The 9,941-nt window shown below is 36.3% G+C and overlaps 1 protein-coding gene across 1 annotated transcript; it reads right to left on the reverse strand.

Annotated features, from left to right (window-relative positions):
- Window positions 1-6,041: 6,041 nt before the first annotated feature.
- Window positions 6,042-9,414, reverse strand: LOC149631022 (uncharacterized). The gene is made up of 2 exons (XM_089851217.1): window positions 9,334-9,414; window positions 6,042-8,457 (listed from the first exon to the last, which is right to left on the reverse strand). Exons 1-2 carry the CDS (start codon window positions 9,412-9,414, stop codon window positions 6,232-6,234), a joined length of 2,307 nt encoding a protein of 768 aa, XP_089707343.1. The 3' UTR covers window positions 6,042-6,231.
- Window positions 9,415-9,941: the final 527 nt, after the last annotated feature.

The raw sequence follows: 9,941 nt of genomic DNA on the forward strand, positions 1-9,941 counted from the left end.
TTATTAATATTAGGTTACTTTTGATTTTTAGCAATAAACTTTGGAGGCCTATAACTCTGGTTCTACTAGAGATAGGGGGATGTGCTTTGAGTATGTTATAGTCTAATTTGTCCCCCATCCAACCATACTACAACGTTACGGCTACGACAAACAGGGGCCGAGTAGCTAAGCTATAAGTACCAGAGTGCTAAACTAGTAAACTTTAGTGTCATTTATCGCTAAAGATTAAAGAGCCGTTGTTAACTCGTCTCAACTTCATTGCTAAATTATAAGTTTTAAATTAGTATTAAAGTAAATTCATTGTGAGTTCCTTATAAAAATAACATTAGGTGTTAATTTTTAATGTTTATTTGTATATTTTCAGGCATATTTTGTGCGAGAAACGTAGAAAATAAAGTCCAGTTCGTGAAACCTCGGTTAATCCGCCTTTTTTGCGTAAGAAATTTTTTTGATGACCTCATCTCAGAACGCTTCTATTTGCGGTTTGGGAAGCTAGGACTGAGTAGAGTTCTTTCCCGCCAAATCTGCGAAGGCCCCGAGATGAAAATGAGGATGGCCGATACTGAAATAGTGCGAGCCTATTATCGTAATAACCAAATAAAGGTAATTTAACCGTTAATTTCTAATTGTTTTGTGTATTTAGAGTTCATTAGCCTTGTATATTTAATAATTAATTATGATTTAAATTTTAGGAGCTATTTTGCTTAACCTAATTTGGGACATCGAATGTAAAGATACGGATCGAAGTTACTACAAAAGGACCTTAGACAATACGGACCCAGATTCAGGGTCCCCTGCAAAATGGCTATACTTAATTAAGAAATGAACAAATTATCTCAAAATTTCAAATTTTTATTTTCTTCCCTTTGATGCGACAAATTTATCAATTATAGCAGAGAAGTCAATATTTTTAACAAATTCGTGTTCGATACAAATAAGATTCTGCGCGTTAAGTCGTTCAATTTCGTAAATGATCTCTCACCTTCACAGACGGCATTGAAAGTTATATTCTCATTGCAATAGAGACATTAGGGAAACAGTTTCCATTCAGTACATCTCTCATAATTCTCAGGATTTTCGAGCTTCTTTCAAGTTCATTTAGCCTTTTCTGGTCTTGTGCTTCAGCTTCTTCCTTCACTTGCTCGTGAAAATAAATTATTTCATTTTCGAACTCTTGACCAAGGTCATTCTTGTACTTTTCAATAAGATCGTGCGACGCCTTTTTCTTGTAAGTCAAGTCATATCTTCACTTAAATAGTCAAACGTAAAGGAAAATCCTTATGATCACGCTTGTACGCATGAGCACGTTTGTACAACTCTGTTATTAAACTATCACATGTAACTAAAAATGTTTGTGTTCTAAACATTTCTTGAGGAGTGAAATCGTATGCAGACACACTGGTTAGTCTCTTGACATCTCTTTCTGCGCTTTGTTTTGCGTTTTCCTTCTGAACGATACTGAGATTGATTTGGTTCCTCATCATATGAAACCATTTTCATTGTCATTAGTAAATTCTTAACCGCTTCCTCAAAATGACTAAAATCTGAGCGAACACCCCGAACCAATTCGCCAAGAGATTTCATGTGATCAACAACGATCTTCAAATGAAGGCTTTCAGTTTGCAACAGCTGGCTCACATTTTTCAAACGTTCCAAGATTTCATTCCAAAATACGCACATAAAACTGTCTCCAACTCGCAAAAATTGGATAGTCAGATCAAGTGTTTCAATTGGAGTTTTGCAATTTGTGTAACGTTACGCCATTAACATTCAATGCTGCCAAACTCGTTGGCCCGGCAATGGCCATGCTTGCAGAATCTTGAAAGTGTCGCCTTACAGCGTTGGCGAGAGTGTCGATAAAGAAACGATTTGCCAGTGCCACCAGGTCCCGACACAAAAAGGCACTTGTTTCCAGATTTTTCTCCCTCTTGGGAGAAGTGGTCCATGATGTGATCATAAATTCTCCTTTGATCCGAGTTTAGAAACGCCACATTGTCAACATCAGTCTCGAAATTAATTTCCATTGCAGATTCCACCATCGCGTGTTCGGTTTCGATAACAATTTCTTTCCCTTGCAGCGCATTTTCATCGTCCTCACTTTTTGCCTCCGAAATTATGGTTTTTGGCTCTTTCGCCTTTTTAGAAGCCTTCCGTTTCTTTTCAACTTCTTTGGGAACCGAGAGCTTCTCGTGATATTCTCTCATGTCTTTTAACACCGAAAGCGAGTTTTCGAAAGCATCCACGTAGGTTTCAAACTCGCTCAGTTTCGTCACGCCACGGTTTGAAGAGGATCAGTGGAGCGTGACAATGCTTTTCTTTCTCATCTATTCTGTCGTCAATGAAGTGCTCTATTATGTAGGGCTTTATTCGCATTCTTATGAAACCCAGAATGTTTTTCAAGCTGTTGGGACGATTCGGATACTTGTCGTCGACGAACCCTTTTTGGCAAGTGTTCTTGCTCTCGGGGTCAGTTTCCCTGAAACGTGCGAGTTCCTTGTAACCTTTCAAGACTCTCGATCGGTTTTCTTTGAAGTTATTGTTTATAAACATAAGATCCATAGCTTCGTATATGCCTACTTATATGTCAGTGATTTCAGCATATAGGCAAATAATTTTTTGGACAAACTTTTGCGCCCTAACTCGGCAAAGGTTTGGTCCATGTCAGCCCGGTTTCCCTATGTCACGTACGCCGTGACATACTTTGTCATTATTTCATATTTGTCAGCGACAAATTACAAATCCATGTTGGCTTTGGAAGCCAAAAGTAGCCTAGGATTATTAAAACTTCGTGCTGTTTTCTTGGCAAGTCGTACAGCCGTTTCTGCACCTTTTTCATCTTACGGTGATAAGTAACTGATATAACGGAATTTATAGTGGGAACGTTTGTTACGTTTCGGGGAAAACCGTAACGACACACTTTCAATCCTTTTTTAGAATATTTCACCTTTTTATAACAACTGGAGGTGCATTTGTGAGTTTGGAATTTTTTTACCAGCCGGTGCAGTTCCGGACTTACCGATACGCTTGGCATCGAACACGTGACGTGTTTTTGAACGTAATTAAAAATAGTCTCGGTCGAAGAACCTCTAATCTTTGGAGCGTCCGTGGCTCACAAAAAAGCATGTGGTAGTGAAGTAAACCTCGAGATTGGTATTCAACCCGCCAAAAATTAAGTTCTATCTTGCCAAGAACTGGATTTTGCTTACACGGGACAAAGTTGCTTAGCATCGACCGCTATACTATTGTTGTTATAGTGCAAATTGGCGCACTGAATTCACTTTTCTCAAGTGATCGTGCAGTTCGATATCATCGTATTCGGCTGGATTATAAAAGTCAAGAGCGACGTGTAAGGACCAAATTCCCTTATCATCGCCAAAACGCACATAAAGACCTTTTATCAGCAGAAGCCGATTAGGCTTTAAACATGAAGTACGTAACAGGTGCCTGGGAGAGCTACACGATATTCTCTTAGCTCCTAGGAAAGAACCTTCCCTTCTGTGGAGGAACAAAACTCGGTAACGCGGCTCTTTCGGATCCTTGCGATACTTCCGCCTTAAGAACCAATTTACCTGGTACGTAAATTAGGGAACTACTATAAAGACTGAATAGGGTGTCTAAAATATTCTTTAGATAAAACTATTCACAATACCAAAGATTATTTGGGGGTTAGGAACAAAGATCTTATCAATCTTGGTAGCTTTTGCTTGGACTTTTAAGACGCCGTGTATCTGTTTTTCACGAGCAATGTTTTCTATTCACGCGGCTACGGCGAGCTTAGCCGCCGGCGGCTAAGAAATCTGGATTCCCCTAATACCTAGCCAAGGCTTAGTGTAGTTTTCAAGTCTACTATTATTCGCAGGGCTATTTTTTGGTTGAAATTAAAAAAATCTTACAATATTTATTTGAAGTCTTATTAAATTACTCGAAAATTTTCGAAACTTGAGCTTTAAAACGTTCAATATAACATATCGACTAACGAACGATTACGGTACTTTGCCTTCCGAGCTTTCCGGTTATGTCGACGGCGAGGTCGAATCGAGGTTTCATGCAAGAAAATAGTAATAGCCGTCGCCGATTGGTCTGACATTAAAGCGGTTATCTACGGTTAGGGGTTTATGATTGGTTCAAAGCTTTTTATTCGTCTGCCTAGTTTTTACTTCAGGAATGTCATGAAATCCATGGCCAAAGCTATGGAAAAGTGGGACTTACGTACTTTATGTGTGAAGCATAATCTGTGTGAAGCATACTCCGCTTTTGGTACCAGTAGTCCTTAGTTCCTCGAATATGACCCAAGAAAGTGGCTAAATTACTCTCAAGTTCTTTATCGCCAGATTCAACGCGACTGATCAAGTTTTCAACCCCAATTGCCAAAGGTTTTTTAACACGAAGAACGTAGTTCAAACTGCTAGAGATCGCCTTCATTTCCTCTTTTTTTCTCAACCTTTCAATATTTGATTGATTGATCGATTTTTAAGCTTAGTTTCGTATGCTTATAACAAAGATTGCTTTTGTAGGATTAAACTTATAAAGACCATAAAATAAAGTAAAATGTTATTTATTTTCTTTTAAAGTATAGGTTCTAATATTAAAGTTATTTTTTCAATTTTCATTTTAAATTGCATTTCATTTATTCTAAAATAATTTCTTCCATCTTCGCAAGGAAGATGATAAATTTTAATATTATTTTTAAATCTTACGTAAAGCTTTAAGTTTTTCTTTACTATACAAGGCGTTAAGTTCTTTTCTAACGTAAAGTTCTAAGACTAATCTTTCGAGATCTTTAATTTTAACTTTAAAGGTATAATAAATTTCTTCGGTGTTTTTTCTTCAATCTTTATTTCGTTACTTATAGATTTGGTGTACGTCTCTGTTTCATTAAAGCTAGATTGCTCAGCATAAAGCTGAATCGGGCTCTGAAGCGGTCACTACTCCAGTCGAGGGTGCAGCGACACGCGACAACCCGACGAAGAGGCCTAGAGTGGAGGACTCGACTCCTTCGTCCAGTACTTCGCGGGCGTCGGTCAAAAGGACGAAGTCATAAAGTGATGCAGCCAGCTCAGAAATGATGGCCATTGTCAAAAATGGATATCCAACTGCGGTCATCACGAAGGAGGATGTGGGCCCAATCCAGAAAGCGATTCTAGGGACGCTGGATGGGATACCTTCGGGGAGCCGTCTACCGCGCCTTGGTAATTTCAGCCTGATGGCCGGGGGCCTAACGTACTCCTGTGAAGACGCGTTTACTGGGCAATGGTTGAAGGAAAACTTAACCTACTCGGTTGTGGGGGATGCAGTGCTCTTAGTGATGAGAGCTAGCGAACTCCCTAAGCCGTATAAGGCTTCGCCAACATTATTAATACAGGCCTGAGCGCGCTCCTTATTCGAGAATTTTTTCGGTGTCTTTTAATTCGCTGAATGCGTCCGCAAGGGGCGCGTTTTACAACCTAAATTTCCAGCGAAATTTGAGACCCAGCAAAACTTGGTGTGTCAATCGTTATTCTAGGCGACGGTCAATCCCCCTATAAGGGGCTGAGGCATGAGCTCAGATAATAGAACATCAAGAATTACCAGAATATTAGGGAAATAAGGAATTTAAGAATGAAAAAACGTTTTTATTCGTGTTATTTTTCTAGAAGGTTTATTATTTTATCTCATTTTAAAAATAGGAATGTTACAAGAGAATATTATTTTTTTTACATAATTCAAACAAAACTGATTCAGATTGTTGTAAAACATTTTAAAACTAGGAATAATATATTACCACATTAAAACTACGAATAATATATTACCACATTAAAACTACGAATAATATAGTGCCACAGTAAAACAATTATATACCTATTTTTAAATGTGGCAATATTTTATTCCTATTTTTAAAATGTGGCAATATTCTATTCTTATTTTAAAAATGTGGCAATATTTTATTTTTGTTTTTAAAATGTGGCACTAATTTATGTTTTTAAAATGTGGCACTATTTTATTTACGTTTTTTAAATGTGGCACTATTTTATTTACGTTTTTAAATGTGGCACTATTTTATTTACTAATTAAATTTTGTTAAAAAGAAGAGAGGACTTATGGCAATAAAATACAAGTACTTTATTAGGTGTAAATTGCCTAATGAAAATACACTTGAGATGAGAGCTTTCGGCTCGAGAGCCTTCATCAGTCATACTAAAATCTAAAACGCGTGACACACACGAGGTAACCTCGGTTTTTTAAAAAATCATATCACGCCCTCTTTTGAACAAGATGCCTGTCGTCTATGACTCCCCAATATTTTGCTTCAGCACAGCCTTGATTTAAATTTAATATCCCTGATTTTTTAATAAATATACCTTCAATGAATTTTCTTTTTCGCCAATTTTTTTCCCGATATAAAACTTCTGGATATTTAAAATCCATTACGTGACCTTTCGACTCCCAAACATGAACCGCTATGCCGTTTTCTTTATCAAAATTTTTAATGCATTGCTTATGCCCTGAGAACCTATTTTTTAACGTTTGTTGTGTTTCACCAACATACGTTTCGCCGCATGTTTCACATTTTACTTGGTAAACAACGCAGCGATTATCCAATAGGTTAATATCTCTTTTAGGCCTATTTTTAACTAAGTGATTGTTTAAATTTTGTCCACCTATATTTAATAATTTAATGTTGAATTTATTTTTTAATAATCTACCTAATTTTTCACTAATTCCCCTAATATACGGAAGCGCTAAGCATGGTTGAGAGTCTCTAGGTCTGTTGTAGTCGTTATTAACAATATTATTTTTAAAAATCGAATCAATTAAACCATTTGGGTAATTACTATTAATTAACTGATTTTTAACGATGGCTTTATCAGTCTCAGGTTCGTCGGAGATATTTTCTATGCGGTGTTTTAAGCTTTTTACTATACCTAACTTTACAATTTGGCTATGGCAGGAGTTATAATCTAGAAATTTTTTACAGTGAGTGGGTTTTTGAAAAAGAGTACATTTTAAACTATTGTCATTATTTAATCTTTTGGTCATTATGTCTAGAAAGGGTAGACTGCCATTATTTTCTAATTCGATTGTAAATTTAATAGAATTATCTAAACTATTCACTAAATCCAATAACAAATTTGTATTGTTTCTTACATTTTTTAAAATGACAAAAATGTCATCGACGAACCTTACCCAAAATTTTATATTTCTTGCCATTCTTTTATGACTAAATAGTTTTTCTTCAATAAACTCCATATATAAATTAGCTAAGACACTCGAAAGTGGATTACCCATCGCTAAACCCTTTGTTTGTACAAAAAATTGATCTTTAAAGCTAAAATATGTGTTTTCTACACAAATTCGGCTGAGTTCTACGATTGAATCAATGGTTAAGTCTGTTCTGTTTTTTAAAATGGGGTCCTTTACTAATTTACATCTTAAAACATCTAGAACACCTTCAATAGGTACTCTAGTGTATAAGTTTATTACATCTAGGCTAAGGATAATATCAGTACTATTAACTTGGATCTTTTTAACTTTCTCTACAAAGTCATACGAGTTTTTTAGACTTCGTTCGGTATTATTTATCAGTGGGGAGATTATTGGTACGAGATTTTTAGCTAAATAGTAGGTGGGGCCATCAATACTGGAGACAATTAACCTTAATGGACACCCTTCTTTGTGGACTTTAGGCAAACCATAAACATGTGGCGGTTTAAGGTTGCTAGCTACAAATCTAAAATACGTTCTTTTATCTAACTCTTTGTTTTTAATACATTCGGTAATTTTTGCCCGTACCAGTTTATCAATTTTTTGAGAACAATCACCAATTATAGTATCGTAATCCCCACTATTTTCAAGAACATTTAAGATCTTCTCGTCATAAACTAAACTATCAAGAATAACAACTTTGCCACCCTTATCTGCGTTAACGATTTTGATGCTAGGGTTGTTTTTCAGATTTTTAAGCGCGATTTTTTCATTAGAAGTCAAGTTGTCAAAAGTTTTATTGAAACTGGGTTTGTCGAAACTGTTCTTCACTAAACTACGAATGTCTTGATTAGTACAGTCCTCGAGGTCAGTTTGTTGTAACAAAAAATCTTCGGTTTTTGCTAGAATATCTAGGAAACCGGTGTTTTGATTGTATGGAGTGAATTTTAGGCCTTTTGCTAGTAGCCTAATTTCAGTATCACTTAGTGGATTCGCGGAAAGGTTAATAACGTTGTCGGTGTTCTGAGATAATTCCTTAGTAGTATTTTCTTCGATATGGGTGGCATTTAAACGTTGGAACTTGTCAGTTAGTTTTTTCTTACAACTACGAAACTCACAATTGAAGTCTTGTTCACTCACGTCAAGCAAAAAGATTGTCGTAGGGTAATCCACAAACTTGAAGAGGAGGTCCTCCAAATCTTGGCACTCAGCGCGCAGATGTCTCAACTTTTTATGGAGGTCGATTAAGGTTTTCTTGATTAGAGTTAATTCCAACTGAATTTTATTTACGTTATTATAATGTGATACTATTTTAGTCGTATTTTTAAAACGTGACGCTATTTTATTTCTATTTTTAATATGTGACTGTTCTATTCTTAGTTTTAAAATGTGATAAAATATTTCATGTTGTAACATTCCTATGTGATAAAAAAACGTAATCTAGAAGGTTTATTATTTTATCTCATTTTAAAAATAGGAATGTTACAAGAGAATATTATTTTTTTTACTTAATTCAAACAAAACTGATTCAGATTGTTGTAAAACATTTTAAAACTAGGAATAATATATTACCACATTAAAACTACGAATAATATAGTGCCACATTAAAACAATTATATACCTATTTTTAAATGTGGCAATATTTTATTCCTATTTTTAAAATGTGGCAATATTCTATTCTTATTTTAAAAATGTGGCAATATTTTATTTTTGTTTTTAAAATGTGGCACTAATTTATGTTTTTAAAATGTGGCACTATTTTATTTACGTTTTTTAAATGTGGCACTATTTTATTTACGTTTTTAAATGTGGCACTATTTTATTTACGTTATTATAATGTGATACTATTTTAGTCGTATTTTTAAAACGTGACGCTATTTTATTTCTATTTTTAATATGTGACTGTTCTATTCTTAGTTTTAAAATGTGATAAAATATTTCATGTTGTAACATTCCTATGTGATAAAAAAACGTAATTTTAAATTTAGAAGTACAAACAGTTCCCTGAGATTCTAATAATTCGTGATATTTAATTTTCTAAGCTAAACCCTCAATCTCAAAGTTTTGCTGGGTTTAAAAATTCGCGGGTAATTTAGAGATTTGAGGTTCTGAAAAGCGCCATCTATGCGTGGTGCCCATATACGCCTTTACCCCTTCCCCGAGATAGCTCTCTCCGGCCTGTATTAATAATGTTGGCGAAGGTTTAAGCTGATGTTCCGAACCAGGGACCATATCACAAAGGAATCAACGGTGCTGTTCCGGCGCCTGAAGGTCCTCAACAGTGGCTTTGCCACTGAACGTTGGAGGTGTATCCGGACGTACGTGGATCGTGCCGTACGGTACTGGGTACTGTTCATTGATGGTTCCTCTTTGGATGCCATTAAGAACGCTGGTCTTGTGGGCTTTACTGGAGTGTTTAAGGGTACTTTCAAGATCCTGCAGCCCACCGAAACAACGCCAACGCTGCAGCTGAGTCTACGGCAGTGGAGGGGACCAGCGAGCTGAGAGATCTTGCTCTAGAGCTCATTGGTGTCGCATTAGGTACAGAGGGGGATGGAGGGGCTCATTCGGAAGAGTTATCTTCCATGGACGAGTCCACCCTACTGGAAGAATCGGATGCGACCCTTCGGGGTCCAGACGATGAGTGTTCTAGTGATCCTGGTGGGGGAGGATCTCGGTCACATTCGTCGTGACTAGAAGCGCTCTAGGGTCATCTTTATTCACAATCCCGGGAAAGTCTCCTATCTCGAGGCGAAGGC

Source organism: Phalangium opilio, unplaced genomic scaffold, assembly GCF_054372755.1.
Source record: "Phalangium opilio isolate 3A_F unplaced genomic scaffold, DU_Popi_V2 ptg000101l_1, whole genome shotgun sequence".
NCBI classification, from domain to species: domain Eukaryota; kingdom Metazoa; phylum Arthropoda; class Arachnida; order Opiliones; family Phalangiidae; genus Phalangium; species Phalangium opilio.

Coding starts and splice junctions, on each gene's coding strand:
- LOC149631022 (XM_089851217.1), bottom strand. CDS start 9,414: ATGGTCCCTGGTTCGGAACATCAGCTTAAACCTTCGCCAACATTATTA. Junction 8,458..9,333: donor AGAGCTATCTCGGGGAAGGG/GTAAAGGCGTAT, acceptor AATAAAATTCAG/TTGGAATTAACTCTAATCAA.